Below are 20,770 nucleotides of genomic sequence, written 5' to 3' on the forward strand. Positions count from 1 at the left end.
GTTAACATACTTTGAATGCTATGCATGTGAGTGTGGGCCTATATATGCCAAGAACCTGGTGGCCTGGTGTCAACTGGTGAAGCAGACCCCATTTATGTGTTAATTGGGGAATCAAATGTCCAACTGTCCTTGTCTTGGTTAGCGGTGTTGAAGCCATTGTGGAACTTTGAGTTCCACAGCCTCTCGTCATGAGACATGGAGAGTCCCCTATGGATTACTAGTACTGAACCAGGAGAATTTAAGACTCAAGTGCCTACAGGAATCCCAGTGCTGGTTTACTGGGTGGCAATTGCTGTTTTGCACGGCTGCTGGAGGCTTTGCTTTTGCTATGTATACTGAAAACATCCTAGTCATGGGCCTGGTATTGATAGTGTGTGGCTAATGGGAGTATCTGTATCCCTAGCCATGTGGCAGATACTGTACCAGGTGATTCCGTTGCATCAGATGTACTGGCCAACAACAAGGCATTACATTACACATAACATACATTCATCCATTTTGCAGGAAGATTTAGACCAGGTTGATGACCCAGTTAATTGTCATTGTCTTAGAGAAGATTGTCTGCCCTCCTGAAGATTTGTTTATCTGTCTTAAACAAACAATCTTGAAAATGGGTTATTCAGCTTCTGATGACTAGGTGGGTAGCCTCCATGGTGGTTGAGAGACTGTTGGACAGGCAAAGAGGTACACAGACAAGAGTGTTTTACTGATATATATTAGTGATCCTGGTATAACTACCACACAAAAACAGCCAAGCTGTGAAAAAATGGTGCGGCCTTAAAAAGCCTGGGTGAAAAAAGTTGTGAAATCAAAGGTGGCGGCCAAGAAATGGCTGCAATGATGTTAATGCTAATAAATTTTAACAATGCCTGTGTGCATTGTTAAAATTTATTAGCATTAACATCATTGCAGCCATTTCTTGGCCGCCACCTTTGATTTCACAACTTTTTTCACCCAGGCTTTTTAAGGCCGCACCATTTTTTCACAGCTTGGCTGTTTTTGTGTGGATTTCACTCCTTTTTGTACTTTACAAGGCCCCAAAACCAGCCTATGGCTGACTTTGAGTTTCGTCTTTACTCACATCTCTTCTTTTCTATGTAGATACAATGATGATTATTGAAGACAGACTTATAAATGTATTTCATTGCATGATTTAATTCAATATTTGATAATATTATTGTAATACTCTAATAGAGTGCACATTTTTTTTGAGGACTTCTAATAGAACATACATAGAATGTTCTAGAACAGTCTAGAACTTCTATTGGTAGATCTATGAAATTACAAATGTTTGACTATAAGCAGATTTCAACTAGAAATTTCATTTATAAAGCAGAAATTAAGTAAGGTGATCAGTCAAGGTAGCAGTGGTTCAGTGGTTAATAAGGATGGAGGTGTTAGGTATGGAGGTCCCTGGTTTGAACTCTGGTAAGTTTTTTTTTCGACATTTTTTGCACACCTTTTTTACCCCATGGTGACTGCTCTATTAGAGTATCTCGATCCCGCGATTTTACACTTGCTTAGTTTTTGCTTTATAACTTTGTCGCTGTAACTCTATTGCTATTCAAACTATCAAAAGGCACTGCTACGATGATCAGCCTATCTACACACCAATTTTCAAGTTATTTCTATGCTTGGTTTACCCTGTAGCCGTGACAGAAGTTTGATCTGTTTTTACGTGAATAAACGTCCATAACTCCTTGAATACTACCCAGACTTACAACAAACTTGGTACGTGAATCCACCATTATATGTTCTTAATTTGTGCCAAAGATCGAGGCAATCGAGTTACACGTTTGCATTTTATAGCAATTTTTGCAAAGTGTGCGAAAAGAAATCGAAGCCCCCGTAGCTCCCCGTACGGCATAAGAAGAAAAAAATGAAGAAATTAAAACGAAATTTTGGACGCCCATATCTCGCAAATGGCTGTTGCGAATTTAATCTAATTTGCTGTGTGGCGTACCCTACCTGGGGGACAGCTATAATGCAAAAATAGTGTGCTTTGGAGAAGAGGCCATGGAGCTATGCATGCGTGAAAAAGCTGTTTTCTTTCTTCCTGTAAATATACTCACGGTGTGGTCGCCGGCTTTCTTGGCCGCACGACACACTACCGTGTATCTTGATTTTATCTTGAAGCTCTCTTGAGTCAATCAGAGTAGTATTTTCATAGCTTCAATTCTAACACTACTTTCTTCTTATCTACATAATGCCTTATAAAAAATTAACTTGGTGCCAGAAAGCATACCCCTTTTGAGTTAATTTGCTCAAATTCTGTACAGCAGCTAGTTATTGCAAATGGTACTGACTTCAAATGTAAATTAGCTTCTTTTGTATTATAAGTAGAACCTGAAATCACAAAACATGTATGAACTTATCAAGGTCAAAAAGTTTAAGAGAGTGTGCTATGTATGCTAAAATAAAAAAAATGTTGCCACAAGCTGGATTCAAGCGGACAGTCTAACTCTTGCACACTAGTCAATGTGTTTTACCAGTTGAATAGTAAAGGGTTTTCTACACCAAGGCCTTTAGCAATGAACAAACAAAAGTATCTATGAACAAACAAAAGTATCTAGACCCTTGCAATAGAAGCATCAGTTTTATTTTGAATACGAATTGTGTTGATACGCATACCAGGATAGTACAAACTACAAACCATGACTAAATAGAGTTTTTTTTAAATGCGCACAAACAGGAAAATATGAACCCACAATAATAACCATAATTATCACTCACCGGAAAATTGAGTTCTCTACCATATCAAGACACACAGTAGTGTGTTGTGCGGCCAAGAAAGCTGGCACACCAAACTGTGAGTATATTGACAGGAAGAAAGAATACAGCTTTTTCACGCGTGCATAACTCCATGGCCCTTTCTCCAAAACACACCATTATCGCATTATAGCTGTCTGCCAGGTAGGGTACACCACACAGCAAATTGGATTAAATTCGCAATAGTCATTTGTGAGATATGGGCATTCAAAGATTCGTTTTAATTTCTTGGTTTTTTTCTTCTTATGCCCTACAGGGGGCTACGGGGGCTTTGATTTCTTTTCATACACTTTACAAAAATTGCTATAAAATGCAAACGTGTATCTCGATTGCGTTGATATTTGGCACAAATGAAGAGCGTGTAACGGTGGATTCCTGTACCACGTTTGCTGTGAACCTGAAGAATATCCAAGGAATTATGAGCATTTATTCACATAAAAAAATCTAACTTCTGTCACGGCTACAGGGTAAACTGAGTATAGGAATATCTTGAAAATTGGTGTGTAGTTAGGCTGATCATCGTAGCAGTGCATTTTGATAGTGTGAATAGTGATAGAGTTACAGCGACAAATTTATAAAGCAAAAACTAAACAAATGTAAAATCGCAGGATCAAGATACTCTAATAGAGCAGTCACTATGGGGTAAAAAGGTGTACAAAAAATGTTGAAAAAAAACCTAACCAGAGTTCGAAACAGGGACCTCCATACCTAACACTTGCATCCTTAACCATTGAACCACTACTACCTTGGCTGATCACCTAACTTAATTTCTGCTTTATACGTATATGAAATTTCTAGTTGAAATCTGCTGATAAGGCCACTATTTGGTGGTATTCAGCGCCTGCATGTACTTTTACTGCTGCATGTCTTTCCCCATTATTAAAGATTTAACCATTATTTCATCTGATTAACCAAATATTGAGGATGTGCAATTCAGGTATAAGATTGCTGCACAGTAGCTACCTTGCATTGTAGCCAAGAGAATGTAAAAGATTACACTGCAGTGACGTTTACTGATCCTCAATTGGAACTGTGATCACGTGACGAAGGACAACAGAATATGGTTGCCAAACTATAGTATGTTCACGTTGAGCTGAAACCTGAAAAACAGCTAAAAATTAAAAGTGGATTTTTTCTCAACAGAGTTAACATTTCAGCCAACCAGATGATTATTGGTAACAGCAAAGGTGTCAACAACAGACACATATGGTTTGGCTCCATTACAAGTTCAGGAAAGGGCTGTAATGGACAATGTACTTATATGGCTTCCCCATAGGAATTGTATTGTAAATATTATGTCGAACATTTGAACAAAAAGATTTTGAAATATCGTTAGCAGGTCAAGCAGTACTACAAATGAGCCAAATTTCAAGATTGTGTGTAATTGCATCCATAAGTTATTATATGTTTTTGAGGATTCAGCTCAACGTGAACATACTATAGCTGTGTTGAGTTAAGCTAAGTTAGCAAATTTTCAGAGAGTATCAGGTCCTGGAGAGTATAGAGGCATGAAAATAGGTCTAGCTAGCTATATTGTGGCAAGTACTGGGAATAATGGGTAATGGTAATAACCCGCCCACCCACACTACACATTTGGAATTTTCTGATGAAAAACAGAATGTCACCAAATAGTGGCCTAATCAAACATTGGTAATTTCAGAGATCTACCAATAGAAGTACTAGATTGTTCTATGTATGTTCTATTAGAAGTCCTCAAGTGCACTCTATTAGAGTGTTAAAATAACAAGTACACAGAAAAATTTGGAACTTTCAACTAGAGTAGGGACCATAGCACATCGATAAAAAGTTCTGAAACAAGCTGGAGTAGTGTATTATATTAAATCACAGTAAAACAATAAGAAGTGTTATATCCTTTCTGTGCATTTCCATTATGATATCTTGAGCACGGTAGGGATATAACACTTCTTATTGTTTTACTGTGATTTAATATCATACACTACTCCAGCTTGTTTCAGAACTTTTTATCGATGTGCTATGGCCCTTACTCTAGTTGAAAATTCCAAAATTTTCTGTGTACATGTTTGTTAACTTTTTTTGTAAATAATTACTATGACTGGTGAACCCACGCATACCGCATCTGAAATGGTGCCTCATGCCCCAATTATCATCTGAAAAGTGAAGTACAGTAGAACCTCGATTATCTGAATCTCGATTATCCGAACAGTATAAGTGACTGCTCTATTAGAGTATTTTGTTATAAAGTGAACGTCTTATTAGAGTAGCGTATGTTCTATTAGAGTAGTTGAACAGAACTCCCTATAAAAATGAATGGGCTTCATTTATCCAAACAAATTCACTTATCTGAACACTTTTATGATCCAACTGGCACACAGGTGTTCGGATAATGGAGGTCCTACTGTATCCATTACGCTTTGTTGTCCGCTATGTTCAACCCGTTACACAGCATTTCGAATCAAGAACTGTTCAAAAAGCACCTCTGCAATCCACGCATACTGAAAGAAATGGTACTGCACGCCCCAGTTATATTAATTATTGTCTGAAAAGTGAAGTATCCATTACGCTTCATTGTCGGCTATGTTCAACCCGTTACACAGCAGTACGAATCAAGAATTGTTTGAAAAGCACCTCTGCTATTAAAATAGCCACTATGACAAATACGGACAATTTCCGTTATGTGGAAGGGAAGCCATCACGTGCTATCGCCAAATTGCTGTCAGCAAAGATGAATGGGACACAAAGGGGGCACTGGTAAGTCCACGAAGAATGCATCGTACGTACTGCGGTATGCCAAAAGGCACCTGTCGGGCTGAAGTGATGTCGAACAGTGAAAAAATCAAGCCCGTAGCCTTAGCCGTTATCAAGTTACGCTTATCTGAAGGCATCAGTCAGTTACTTACTCAGTCAGTATGTTAAACAAATTATTTTTAAAATTCCGTAGCAACTTGTTGAAAGTGTTTCAGGTCGACCTGAAAGCTTGTTTGGGCTTAGTTTTACCTAACTAACACTGCCTCATCGTCGTCAGGGGAAATTTAGGCTGTTTTTTGGGTGATATTTTGTGGGCCACACCTACTCCTTTGTGGTCCCTACTATACAGTACTATGATATTATCAAATAATCATGCAATAAAATACATTAATAAGTCTGTCTTCAATAATCATCATTGTCAGCCATAGGCTTGTTTGGGGCCTTATAAAGTACAAAAAAAAAGAAGTGAAATCCACACAAAACAGCCAAGCTGTGAAAAATAGTACGGCCTTAAAAAGCCTGGGTGAAAAAGGTTGTGAAATCAAAGGTGGTGGCCAATAAATGGCTGCAATGATGTTAAAAAATTTAAAATGGCTGTGTGCATTGTTAAAATTTATTAGAATGACATCATTGCAGCCATTTCTTGGCCGCCACTTTTGATTTCACAACTTTTTTCACCCAGGCTTTTTAAGGCCACACCATTTTTCACAGCTTAGCTGTTGTGTGGATTCTAATATACGTGAGGCGTAATGACTTGTAATAGCACGAAGTATATTGGCAGAAAAATAGGCACAGTTTTTGGCAGCTAAATTAGGTACAGCAACTTTGCAGTGATACTTGACTGCCTGCTTAGCTGGCCCCTTTATCAAGAGTTAGTTTTTACCAGTTTGGCCCTGCAGTATGTGGTCACTGGCCTTATTAATGAGGTAGCCTTATTAACAATAATTTAATCAATGGGATAGTATGGAAGATGCATATGGAATTGCAGCTACTATAACAAGGTGGCCTTATTAGGAAGCCTAATTAATAAGGTGGCCACTAAGTGAGAGGTAGGTAGTTGGATTATAAGAAGTTTGAGCATTAATCCTGTCAATACAATAGGGAGTAACCTGTATGATGGACAGGCAGATGGCTTTAGATTACGATTATGATTTACAGAGTAGAGGCACAGCCTGTATAACCTCCATCATGTACAAACAGCTAAGTATATAGATACGTATGTTCAATACGCATGCACACACACACACACACACACACACACACACACACACACACACACACACACACACACATACACACACACACACACACACACACACACACACACACACACACACACACACACACACACATACACACACACACACACACACAATGAAATAGTATGTTTACAACTTACAGTTAACATGCAGTTTAAATTCAGTTGTCTATAGAACAAAAGAAAACACATTATTAACACAACCAAATTGATACAACAGACATTGTTATGAATATGTGCAATACAATGAGGGATCACCCTTCTTGTTACCATCTTTTACATAGAGGAAACCATATTGGGATGTTAATTTTTGTATCTACATTTCTACACAGGCTCATATAAAGACACCACAAAAGTTATTTGAAGCACTATATATATATACGAGGCAGTGGAGATAGCATGATCAATTATGCTAACTTGACCACATCCTCTTATGATCTACGTAGCTATGATCATAACCATTGGTTATGCTATAGAAAACAGTGTATGGCAACCATGCCTCTTAATTATCTAACTACAATTATGGTAATTGGTTTCGTGACAGAATTCCCTTTAATGATCTATCATGTGGGCTTCACTAGAGACTTAGCAGCGAGATCGAGATACTCTAATATAGCATTCACCTTAATCATTACACATGTATATCTATGAAAAAAGTAAACAATATAGTTGTATTTAAAACTTATTAAGTAAAAATGAGTAGGAATCCAAGCAATAAAAAATAACTGAAACAAGAGACTTGATGGTATTACACCATAGCTATGTGAAAAGTCCCTCCTTTGGCATTGAAAAACTTGTAACAACATGGCAATGTAGCTTACAATATGGGAATTTTCTCATATAGACATGATGCAATACCATCATGTCTCCTGTTTCAATACTTAGTCACTTTTAAATGTTTAAGAAGGTTCTAGAAACCTTGGTTTCTAAAATTGTTTATGTAGCACAGTGGAAGGGAAAGTGTTGAGTGATTATACAGTACTTATTATTCATTATGATAGCCCACTAGGGACCACATATAGGCTACACCCTGTACACAGGGGTCAGAAATGTAATGTTAAGTTATAGTTAGAGACCTAGTACAAGGGTCTTAGTGATTTTAAAAACCTGAGGCAGAGTCGAAGGCTTTTAAAGCATGAAGATCTGTCTTAGAAAATGGTGGGGATGTATAAAAGAAAGCAACTGAGGGAGGCATAGCAGATCAGTGATCATTAGTGAGATCTGCAATGCTGCTCAGCACATCAGTGATCATTAGTGAGGTGTGCTGTGTTTGTTGACTCCCTCGGTGTGTCTCTAACCATTTTAGAGAACCCCTGCAGTGGTCTCTTAGTGGATTTTAAAGACCTCTTTATCTCCCAAGACTTTATGCATATCAGTTTCTTAAAATTATGTCGAATGTAGAAAAAAATCTCAGACCAGATGGTGACTTGATCTATCTACACCTTGCAGACTAAGCAAGTGCCTTAAGAGCCACACAGCCTGGGATCCAGGATTTCCTATGATCATATATAAGCATTCAACCAGAACTTTAAAGCAAAACTTGTGTGCATCATTAAGGATCATTCATTGTTCATTATTCACTACTTCTATTATCTGTAACTGACCATCTTATCTGAACCAACCATCTTATCTGAACCAACATTCTCTTCAAAGCTTTTCATGGTCATGCCAAACATCTGCATAAACAACATAAGCATATGTATTATTCTACACAATCACTACACACAGATATACAGACAAAGCAACAGTGTTTTATGATAAACTAGTATAGCGGAACAACTAAAATATCATGCACTGCATGAAACTTTCCACATAAGTAGTACTCCTCCTTTGGTGACCTTTATGGCCATTTTTGCCCAGAAATTTGATTATTTTTGTCTTTATCTCCCTGAGATACTAATTAACTTGTTAAAACATGGTACCAAATAAAGATCTTGTTGAATGCAATAACTTAGTTTTTATTTGAAGGTAATAGGCGATTTCATTCCTAAGTTATCATAATTTATATTACCCATGAATTTGGAGATAATTTACCTCACCATAGGTAATTTATATTATACCCCAACGGCAGATAAACTCAAAGAATTTTACAGCTACTAAAAGTGATCATCACTTCAAAATAGAATTACCTATTTACTTCAAATAAAAACCAAGTTGTTTAGTTAAACAAGACCTTTACTTTGATACCATGTTTTAGCATGTCAATTAATGCCTCAGGGAGATGAAGACAGAAATGGTCAAATTTCTGTGCAAAAATGGCCACAAAGGTCACCAAAGGTCAAATCTGCAATGGCACTATATCAAAAAATACAGGAATCCTATTTATGTGGAAAGTTTCATGCCTTTATGAAAAAGTGCATGATTTGGCTAATTATGGGGGCTATATATGCTGCTATACTAAACCATATGTTTACTGAAACAGCAATGGTCTCTTGTGTACATACATCTACAGAGTTGGGGGTTACACATTAAGCAATAATATTACTTCTGCAGTACAGTGGAACTTCTCTTATCAGGCAGTCTGGTACATACTACTGTCCGTATCTCAGATATGTCACTACAGAGCAGTCATGGTCACTCCCTTGGGCTGTAAAAATGTGTTATCACCTAGCAACCAAGTGGTAGTTACTATTAGTAGAATAAACAGGCCACTTAATGGGTAAAAAACAACCTTTAAGCTCTCTCCTTGTGCTTTCAACTAACGCAAACTTCATTATGGTGAACAGATTCAAGGGTGGCTCTAGGAAGTTTTCCAAATTTTATGTTGCATGCACACTTAAATCTCCTCCCAGGAAATTTTGTATTCTGAGACTGAATGTGGTAACAATTTTCACCAAACATCTTTAAAGCTGATATTTTATACATAATAATTATATTGATATAGGTTGCTTATGCTGGCATAGTATCAGAAGCAGGCTAAAAAACTAAAATGTGGAGCTAAGTGAAGTTTGAAACGTACAATTGGGTGCTATTCTGGGGCTCTGGGGGTATTTCCCCAGGAAAATTCATATCTTAAACAATCTGACATACAATTTAGACTAATTTTTGCTGTGTTGGTATAGGCAAGCTAAATAAAATTACAAAATTAATGTGACTGTTCTATTAGGGTAGTTGACCGTTTTATTAGAGTATCTTGATACCAATGCAAAATATACTTGACCAGCTTCTAGAACCTCAAAAACCACCCTGAATCTGACCGTGAGACTACAAGCCACATGATAATGGAGCTGCCTGGATAGTAGGTTCCACTGTAATGAGTAATATGTGGGAAAATTGGTCTTATTGCCTATTTACAAGAATCCATAAATGTTGGTTATGACTATTTAGAGTGTTACAGTTTGCCAATGGACAAAACTACAAATACTAAAGTTTCACATGTTTTTTACACCAATTCCAGAGCATCCACTGTACAAGTAGCCAACTGCTGAGCTACTTGCCATTTCAGATAGTTTTTTTCTCAAGGTTGACTGCTTCAGGTGAGTTCCAAAAAGAGTGGTAGCTGGGGGGAAGGGAAAAGGGTTAATTTCAAAAGAAAAATGAGGTATAGGGTTAAGTTATGGGCTATTTAGGGCTCAAAACTGGCTCAGCACAGGTCTTTATCCAACAACATAAAGCTGTACAGCCAATTACAGCTGTTCTTCAGGCAGGCCAAAGCTCCATCAAGGCCCCAGATCAGTTATACAGCTCACTTCTGGACTTGGAAAAAAGCATCAAACAAACACAGACCACCGTTAATGTGGCTGATTCTGACAGTGAAATTTGATAGCGTATTCATGTAATTTCATGTTTATGGTGAAAAATCAAACCTACCAACATAGACAAAAATACCAGCTTTCCCATGTCCAGTAGCATAAGTGTTACATGGCAAATATGTATGTAACAAAAAATAACAAAAATCCCAAGTGCCACATTTTTTCAGTAAGTGATAACTAAAAGCTTGTTTATACGTAACTGAACTGCACAAGAGAATCCTGTGTCACTTGTTTTTTGCTGAAAGTAATATGAAACATGTAATGGCTCTAACTTGGTACATCTCTAAAACACATGATACATAACTTCAGCAAAAAATACAATGAAACATTATCCACATACAGTGCCAAAATGGCTTTTTGTTGGAGAAATGTTAAAATTGGTCAGGAAATGGCCAATAGTCTATTGTTATTTCTACAAAATATTCATATTCATGTGAGATGTACATGTTTACTAAAAACATACATGTCTGTGGAAGATGAGTAATTTCAAACCTTTACAGGTATCAATTCGCTCTAAAACTTTTTGTGTAATTGTATGTTAACTTTTTTTGCAAAATAAAATTATTATGACTGGTGAACCTAAGCATACCGCATCAAAAGAAAGAAATTGTGCCACACACCCCATCAATTATCATCTGAAAGTGAAGCATCCATTATGCTTCGTTGTCAGCTATGTTCAACCCGTTACACAGCATTACAAATCAAAAACTGTTCATAAAGCACCTCTGCAGTCAAAGAAGCCACTATGAAAAATATACGAACAATTTCCATTATGAAGGGAAGCCATCACACTCTTACTGCCGAATCAACACCTTTCGTTGTCAGCAAAGATGAATGAGATACAAAGGAGGACACTGGTAAGTCCATAAAGAATGCATTGTACATACTGCAGTATGCCAAAAGGCACATCTCCAGCTGAAGTGACATCAGACAGTAAAAAATCAAGCCCACAGCCTTGGCCGTCATCGAGTTATGCTTGTCTGAAGGCATCAGTCAGTCAGTTACTCAGTCAGTAGAAATTCTATTCAATATTTTTTTTAATTCGTAGCAACTTTATGGAAGCATTTTGGGTCAATCTGAAGGCTTGTTTGGGCTTAGTTTTACCTGCTTTATCGTCATCAGGGAAATATGAGGCTGGTTTTTGGGTGATGTTTTTTCATGGGCCACACTCACACCTATGTGGTCCCTACACCGTATTGTATGATGTGTGGCAGTGTACATTTCAATGTTGTAGGTTTTTGCAATTAAATTTGTCACCTTTGCAATGACTTTGTCCTGTTTGCAATAGAAGAATTCGATGCCCTTGTAATAGAACTCGTCAATTCAATTAGTGTGATTTCAATAGTGCTATTGCATTAGACTTTGTCACATTTACAAGAAATTTTGTCACATCTAATCAGTGAATCCTTGGCTGAACAAGACACTAAGTGAAGCACCTGGAATTATTGTTGACTACCAAGAACTAATAAATATGTTTTGGAATTTTCAACTAGAGTAGGGACATAGCACATTGATAAAAAGTACCGAAACAAGCTGGAGTAGTGCACGATATTAAATCACAGTACAACAATAAGAAGTGTTATGTCCCTACTGTGCATTTCCATTATGGTATCTTGAGCACAGTAGGGATATAACACTTCTTACTGTTTCACTCTGTGATTTAATACTATGCACTATTCCAGTTTGTTTCAGTACTTTTTATTGATGCGCTATGGTCCCTACTCTATTTGAAAATTCCAAATATCGTGTGTATTTGTCTATTGATAACAACATATGTAACACACTTCTGTAGGTATTGTATACACATGTGCACACACAAAATGTGTAATGCACAGACCAACTAATTGTGCCAACATACCTGACCAACATATGGCTCCATTTCTTTCTGGTATTCCTTGTTAACAGGATTGAGTAGAACACCAAGAGCTACCTTGTATGCGTATGCCAACTACATATGTACAAAATTATGTAGATGGTACAAGTAATAATAATGATAACAAAATGTGATATTTATACATATAATATAGTCATACAGAGATGTCAATTACATCTCGTTTATGTTTACAAGCAGGTATAGAAGTTTACAAGAGTGTATAGAAGTGTTTGTAAAAGTGGCAACCGGTATGAAACAACTTCGCATAGTTAATCCAACAATACTTACGTATGTCTATCGAAAACACATACATACATACATACATACATACATACATACATACATACATACATACATACATACATACATACATACATACATACATACATACATACATACATACATACATACATACATGCACATAATGTATACTATACACATACACACACAAGTGTACATACAGGCATTGCCCCATGCTAACTGTACGACAGTACATTCATTATGTTTGTAGCTGTAGGGGTTGCTCAGATTGACTGCACACAATTAAATACTCTCCCTCAAAAAGCCCAGGGTGAAAAGGGTTGTGAAATCAAAGGTGGAAGCCAAAAATGGTTGCAATGATGGTAATGTCAGTCATTTAATCAAAGGTAGCACCAAAATGGCTTTATTGCAGTCATTTCTTAGCTGCTACTTTTGATGACTATTTTATCCTGGCCTTTTTGAGAGCTGCACTCTTTTTAAACTAGACAGCTGGCTGCAAGCCTGCTGTGGGTACACGTCTGGTTTACTGAAATCTTTCTCATAAAAGCACACCAACCCTACCTATGTTTGTCCGTACGCATCCACCTGAGCAAATTCATTTAGTGGTAAAAGCAGCCAGCATATGAGAATAAAACATTAAAAGAAGCCTGCATCAACTTGTTTCACAGCTTGGCTGTTTTTGGTATAGGTATCACTTCCTTCACTACTGGACAATTTGGCCTTGAAAATCCAATGAAATTTTCAAAGAAACCAATGAAAAGTCAAAATTTCATTGGTGTACCCAATGAATTTTTATTTTCATAGTATTTTCATTGGACAAATCAATGAACATCCAATGAAAATAACCAATGAAAATTCTATAAAAAATAATTTCATGGAGTATTCATTGGTAAAGTTTCAATGGATTTTCATAGGTTTAGTATGTGAAAATGTAATGAAAATTCTTGGCCACCCATTGAAATTTTGACTTTTCAGAGGGTTTTCAACATTTTCAGAGGGTTTTCAAAATTGTTTTCATTGGGTTTTCATGAGAACTCTTCCAGTAGTGCCTTTTAAGTTTCAAACTCAGCAATAAACCAGTTTGGGATTTATTACATACTTTTTTCTTTCTTTACTGTAGGTAGGAAGAAGAGAAATTTTCAACTGAACTACTGTATTTAGTTATTATAGTTGTGATAAAACATTTATCATATACTTCTATCCAACTGAAGCCATATATCAAAGTAAACAACTGGGAGTATATGGTAGTTAAACCCCAGTACATATATTACACATTAAGTTAAAAGAAGTGCAATCAAAGCAAATTGAAGCCATACACACCATAAATCAGAAATATTTGAAGCCATACACACTATCAAACAGTATGCTGTTTAATTAAGTAGGGATTGCATCAAAAGTGATGCTGCCTAAAATGCTGCCTTTTAAATCATCCTAGAGACATCTTACGCCACAAAAATCACCTTTACAAAATAATATTAGTCCATCTAACATGAAATACAGCACTAAAAACAAGAAAGCGACCGGTTATAGAATTTTTTTAAATCTCCAAATTTTGAAATTTCATCTCACTCACTCACTCATCCACTGACCACAGTCACAAGCCTAGAGCCCAAACAAAGTAGCGCATGGTCATTATTTTACGCCACGACAACAAACTCACTGGTGGGATGTGCTTTTTGGGGTTCCGACGAGTGTACGCCCTGTGCGCCTTGTTTTTCCTTTTATCTTCAAACAGGTTGGTTGTCTTCTTCTTCAAGCATCGAAACAATACCAAGGCAATAATTTTCCGCATTAACAATTTTCTGTAGACACCACAAAATTATTTCAGAAAGCGCTTATGCTGCTGAAAGAGCAGGGCACTTATAATTTCAAGTGTTGCACGTGAAACATTAAGGCTGCTGAGTTGTCACTTCGACTTTTGCCAATGCCTGGACTGCAATCGACAAAGAGATTTGTTACTTAATAGATGGACTGATACCCGATGGCTTGTTCTTCTGAACACACTGACTCAGCCACTCAGTGTCAGACGGTGAGATCAGCGAGTGATTCATATGAATGGATAGTACTTGAATGGAAATTGTATTACTTCATCCTGTTAGTCGAGACTAAGCTCTAGACAACTGAAAGGGCCTGTTCATTCGAACAACTTCCGGCCGGGGTGAATAGAACGCGGACCATCATACTGAGACAGGTCATAGATCTGAGCACCATTGCTACTACGATCAAAGGTAAGCTGTGCACTCTATTACAGGCTTATGTGCTTCCAATTTTGGCACAGTACGCACTTTAATAAGCTGTAACTAGCTAGCTGTATTACAACAAAAAAATAAACAAACTAGTATCATTAATTTAAAAATGAAGTATGGATCTATGCAATAAAAAGTAGTGAAACAAGAGATGAATGATGTTATTACAGCATAGCTTGATGGGCAAGTCCCTACTTTGGCACATTAGCTATAATTTTGTTCAATGCCAACGTAGGGACTTTCCCACTGCACTACGCTGTAATACCATCATTCATCTCTTGTTTCTCTACTTTTTATTGCATAGATCCCAACTTCATTTCTAAATTAACAATTTTTAAAATACTAGTAAAACAATACATGTTCAGCAAAAATTGAAGCCATGCCATTGCAAAAACTACATATTATTAAGCCATACACAAACTGACATGCTTATTAACACATTGTTATTAACTTGACTACTTCAAAGTGGAGATAGAAGCTAGTTAAACCCCACCTGAACTCGTAGGATATCTATTTATCAACACCTCACTTCACCTCTGATTGATAACAACGATGGTGGGGTTTAACTATAACATATGTAACACTTTCACACTTCAGATCAAAGGAATTCCAGAGGATACATTTGCCATGTATACGTATCTCAACACAGGGAGACATCTAAATGTACACTGGTGTACATTGAAATGTATCCCGGGAAAGTGGTTGCACTTCTAAAAGAGCAAGCCACTTTCATCAAAGCAAGTATGGCCTTGATGTGGATGAGGTAGTGGTACCACCCTCTGTTTGTTTTATACAAGCTCAGACCGAAAACGATTGTGGGAATAAATCAATGTTCACGTGATGATTACCACAAATTGAAATGTTGCCAGAAGCAGCAGTCAAATGAAGTATCCTTGACGTTCTACAAGTTGGAAAATATTATTTAAAGGTGCATTCCCAAGCATTTTGGCACATATTTGAATGTGGACACACCCACATTATGGACGACACGAGTTAACCACTCTATAATGAAGCTTACCCTTTTAGGTCTTTAGTATACATTGTGATTAGTCTTTAAACAATGCGAAAGCATTAAAACACTTGTAACTTCCCCGAAATTTGCCATACTCGACTTTCCGTGATATCCGTAGGACTCGTCCGTTTATTATAACAATCATAGCTACAACGTTACTTGCTGCCTAACCATAATCGAATCTTTCAGGCATGCATATATAATGAATTCAGTGATTCCACTAGTATTGGCATTAAGGCTGATATTGGCATTAAGGCTATCAGCCTTAATGGAAGTGTTACATATTAGCTGTAATGCGACCTCAGACTTTGGGCATACATTTCTGGCAAATCACTCGTGCCCATGTTACAACTATAAAATATATACCAAAAAGGTAAATTGTAATAATAGCTCCCGCAGAATTCTCTACTGAGTGACTTGTTTGAAGCTCATAGGGCGACTTGTATCAAGGTGACTTGTAATGTAACTAACCTAGAGATTTACAATGTAACTCAACCCTCTACTGGGTGACTGGTAACGTAGCTGAACTCTTTACTCAGTGAATTTCTATATAGCTGAAGTCTCTACTAAGTGACTTGTAATATAGCTGGAACTCTCTACAAAGTACTTGACGTAGTTGTACTCTCTACTACGTTGTAAATTATGGCTGTACTCTGTACTGGGTAACTTGTAATGTACGTAGCTGAATGCTCTAATAGTGTGACTGTACTATTAGAGTATCTTGATCGCACACTGGTTATGGTTTTCACATCACATTATTATTGTTAATCCGATTTCTTCCCAACAAGTAAAAAACTCTTCTACAGTGATTAATACACTTACAGTACAATTTTCAGTTCATTTCCTTTAGCGATTTGTCTAGTAGGAGCACCAACAAATTGTGTTTTTTTCTAATTTATTTATGAAACTACGTAGATTATGTGCCTGTTACATACAGTTAGCATTTTTCCATGACCATCATGCCAGCTTCTTTCTAAGCACAAAAGATTTGCACTAGCATAGTTACTTGAACACAGACTGACTATCAAGTTATTCTATCAAGCGGCTCACCCTGAAGGCGTGCCAACAAATTACTTAGCATTTTTGAAAAATTGTGCATAACTCTCTTGTTCTCTATCTAATCTGTACAACAATTGGACCAATTGGACCAATTGGACCCGTACATGTGCTGTAATATGCTCTTATTGTCCTCCAAGTTTGAAGTACATCGACCAAAGTACATGTGAGCTTTATGATTTTTATAAAGGGTGCGAAGAGATTAGAAGATTAAGAAAATAAGAAAATACACTTTGAAGGCATGTATCTAAGTAATAGCAGGGTAGATTCAGATCAAATTTGGACTGGGAAGTGTCCTTCCCCAAGGGAGTTTTCAAAGTAAAAATGGTTCATTTCCATTCAGGCACTATTGAGCTATGGATATATGACATGACGTTTTCTTGGTTCCTGTAAAATACAGACTTGTCTGTTGTGCACCCCCACCACCTGTATGCCGCACAACACACCATTGTGTGTCTTGGATGTACAGTATCATATCAATATGTCTTACTTCATTTTCAGTTGGTCTAGTTTTCTTAGCATTGAAAGGGTAAACAGAGTCAGTAATCTTTGTCACTGGTTGAGCTTCTCTCCACACATCAGTGGATGGGTTAAGTGGTAACATTGTGTCCAACTGATCAAGTTCTTTTTCATAACCCGTATCAGGCATTTTCTGTAAGAGGTTTCCAGTAAACAATGTGCACACATTAGACTGTAAAGCTGTAAAGTCCTTTGAAACACACAATATCACAAAAATGCACATTGGACATTGTCATAATGCACTCACTGTTATGCACTCACTGTTGGTAGAAAACTTACCCAAACAAAATACAAATCAGACTTAAAACACTTTGAACAAGTTTATGATTGCTGACAAATACATTTTTTCAGTCGTTTTGTACAGTCTAAGGTTTCACAGTATTGGTAGACAATAATATGTCTACCATTAATTTTTGCATGCTTATTTCAAGCACTGTCTGTATGTGTCCTGTAACCACATTCAAACCAGTGCACACCTTTCCTTCAGCAGATACCCTATTCAATGCTTCACGACAATTTTTCCTGACATTCTGATCATACTCCTCAGCAACCATCATGAAATCTGTAACATCCCTAATAGAATATACAGGAACAATTACTTCACTGATAGCAACAACCATAAAGCATTAACACAATTCAATGTACTACTGTCAATAGCTTTTTCTTTAACAATCATAATTAATTGAAAATATCAGTGTTGACATTTTGAATAAGGTAGTTCTTAGATCAGTGCATATGCTATTAACAGGAAATTTACTTCACGTACAGTTGTGTAATAAACAAAAGTAATACAAGAACAGAGTAATAAGCAAAATCATACGAAACAATGCCATGTTGTCCCAATGTACGTACTTTTAATGCAGTGCCCTTACCCTTATGTATATATATGTTCTTGTGGAAAGCTCGGGAAAACCAATGTTTTACAGGCAAGGCTACTTACAGAAGAGGACAACTAGGGTAATTTGCCCCAGGCTCCAGCCTGTTGGGGGTCCACATTATAGGGGTCAACTTTAATATTTCCCCCTAAAGTGTATGATTATTTATGAGTTGCAACTCATCCTACTAGTGTTGCACCGATATGAGATTTTGCTGATATTCCGATAACCAATATTGGATAATATTTTCAAGCCGATAAAAGTAGCCGATCTGATATAGCACAGCATGTTTATTTTGTAGCAATTTTTACTAAAAATTTGATTGTGAAGGACTAATTTAGCTTGTTTATAGTGGCAGTATTGCTACTACTACAGCTGACAGTACACTGAAGCAGTAATAACAACATTGTAATAGAAGGAAATGCAACTTGATGAATTTATAAACATCGTTTAATGCATGTGAGCATGTATAACAAATACATATATCTGTATCTGCTGCTTTTTTCATCTTGGTGCTGATCCGATACCGATATACAAAAAACACAGCCAATGTATGGTTTTTCCGATAACCGATCCAATCATCGATGCAACATTACATCCTATACATAAATACTATGTGAAGGCTGTAAATGGTTACAAATAAAACTTTCATGTAGTTCATACTCAGCCTTTAAATCTAAAAAAAAATGAGTAAAGAACTGAGCCCTAAATACCCTATACTTTTCTTGCAGAATAACAGCAGTTACATATACCACCGTATTATTATCTATTAGGAAAAAATTGGTGAGCTTAGTACCAAGAAGCTAATATCCACCAAATCTTTTTATTGAATACAAATCTAATGTCCAGCCAAACAAAAGTACCTAAACCTTTTCCTTATCATAGTAATTTTGCTCCAAAGTTTCTACCGTAAATTTCATTTCATGCTGGGCACCCAAAGCAAATCGTGTAATGCTAACAGCAAGATATGTAGTTCCTTTACATTCGATTGGTCTAAAATCTATCTTATTTGGTCACCTGTCTAGTATCGAAAGTTTGGCATGACTTAAGTTTGGCAAATCAGTACATGAAGCAGATTGGCAGATGAAAGCAAACAAGTAACATGTTGATGTGTTACTTCTAAAAAACCAGGCACTATATGCAGCTAACTAGGGACCTGCCTATTATGCTACCTATTATGCTATGCTGCACTGCTCAAAAAATTTACCTATTATGCTCAAATTATGCCCAAGCTTTATGCCTCTTTTCCCATGTTTTGCTAATGATTTGCAGTTATGGGCACATAATTAGGGTCCCCAATGAAAAAATCGACTTTCACCAAATAATTTCCTTACTACTGCAGGATACTTAGCTTGTTGTACTGATATTTGAACCACTACAAATCAGAAGCCATGAGTCTTTTAGATTGAGAAATCGGCACATCATATTTTCGCGGATTTCGTGATTTGCAGTAAAAACATGGAATTGTAAGTGCAGCTTCTTGCAAAGGACTGAGTCGAACTTTCTTATTAGCTGTATGTTATCTTAAGTTGTTGTGCTGTGCAAACATGCATAGTAATGGGTAAACGTCTAGCTGGGTGGCTTACAATGGCTCGTTTTTGCATCTGCAAAATCATGAAAAATGTGTTTGAGTTGCTCTGATTCCTACCACGAGAGAAGCCAGATCTTCCTCACAGCACGGTCATGCAACTGGATGTTCCCTCAGTCTATAATGCAAGTTTGAAAGGAATCCTAAACTGTATGCTATCTGGCTGGTGACGACGAAATATTACGGTGATTTTACGAAAAATAATGCAGCCCACTGCTTGTGTAATTGAAACTACTCTACTAATTATGTGTTAATTGCAACACTAATCACTTACACTTTAAATATGTTAAACCGGATGGCACAAAGCTACAGCTGCTTTGGTGGCAGAGATCGCCGATGGTCCAAATTGGTGATAAAATATTTCAACATTACCAGCCAGATAGCATACATCCTTGGATTCCTTCCATCTTTGCAGTATAGACTAAGTAAGCATCCAACCGTGTCACCATGTGGTGAGGAAGATCTGGCTTATCTCGTCGTAGATGGTAGTGCGCACAAAACAATTTGTTTTACGATGCTGCTTTGAAGAAAGCAACCTTGTGCAAGCGATACAGCCAGACATTTGTCAATAACTATGCACGTTTGCAGAGCATAGCAAGCCTAGATAACACCTAACAAATAAAAAAGCTCAAACTATTTCTTTGACAGTAGCTAGAAACCGGGGCTAGAAACTGACCAAAAACCTAGGTCAGTTTCTAGCTACTGTCAAAGATATGGTTTGAGCTTTTTTATTTGCTAGGTGTTATCTAGGCTTGCTATGCTCTGCAAATGCATGTGCATAGTTATTGACAAATGTCTGGCTGTATTGCTTACACAAGGTTGCTTCTTCAAAGC

The 20,770-nt window shown here is 37.0% G+C and overlaps 1 protein-coding gene across 3 annotated transcripts in view; it reads right to left on the reverse strand.

Moving 5' to 3' along the window:
• The window catches only part of LOC136250811 (BAI1-associated protein 3-like), an 87,000-nt gene that overhangs the window by 58,920 nt on the left and 7,310 nt on the right, over window positions 1-20,770 (reverse strand). For 2 of the 3 annotated variants that reach the window (XR_010698732.1, XM_066043116.1), the window contains exons 2-6: window positions 17,950-18,046; window positions 17,445-17,606; window positions 12,365-12,454; window positions 8,359-8,430; window positions 6,896-6,923 (exon numbers count right to left, since the gene is read on the reverse strand). Coding sequence is in view for 2 of the 3 variants with exons in the window: in XM_066043116.1 (XP_065899188.1) it covers window positions 6,896-6,923; window positions 8,359-8,430; window positions 12,365-12,454; window positions 17,445-17,606; window positions 17,950-18,046 (449 nt within the window). In the remaining variant the exon portion in view is untranslated. Of the gene's footprint in view, window positions 1-6,895; window positions 6,924-8,358; window positions 8,431-12,364; window positions 12,455-15,904; window positions 16,030-17,444; window positions 17,607-17,949; window positions 18,047-20,770 lie in introns of those variants that run through there. The other variant, XM_066043117.1, reaches the window with a different exon arrangement.

The sequence above is a fragment of the Dysidea avara genome, chromosome 3 (genome assembly GCF_963678975.1).
Source record: "Dysidea avara chromosome 3, odDysAvar1.4, whole genome shotgun sequence".
Classification (NCBI taxonomy): domain Eukaryota; kingdom Metazoa; phylum Porifera; class Demospongiae; order Dictyoceratida; family Dysideidae; genus Dysidea; species Dysidea avara.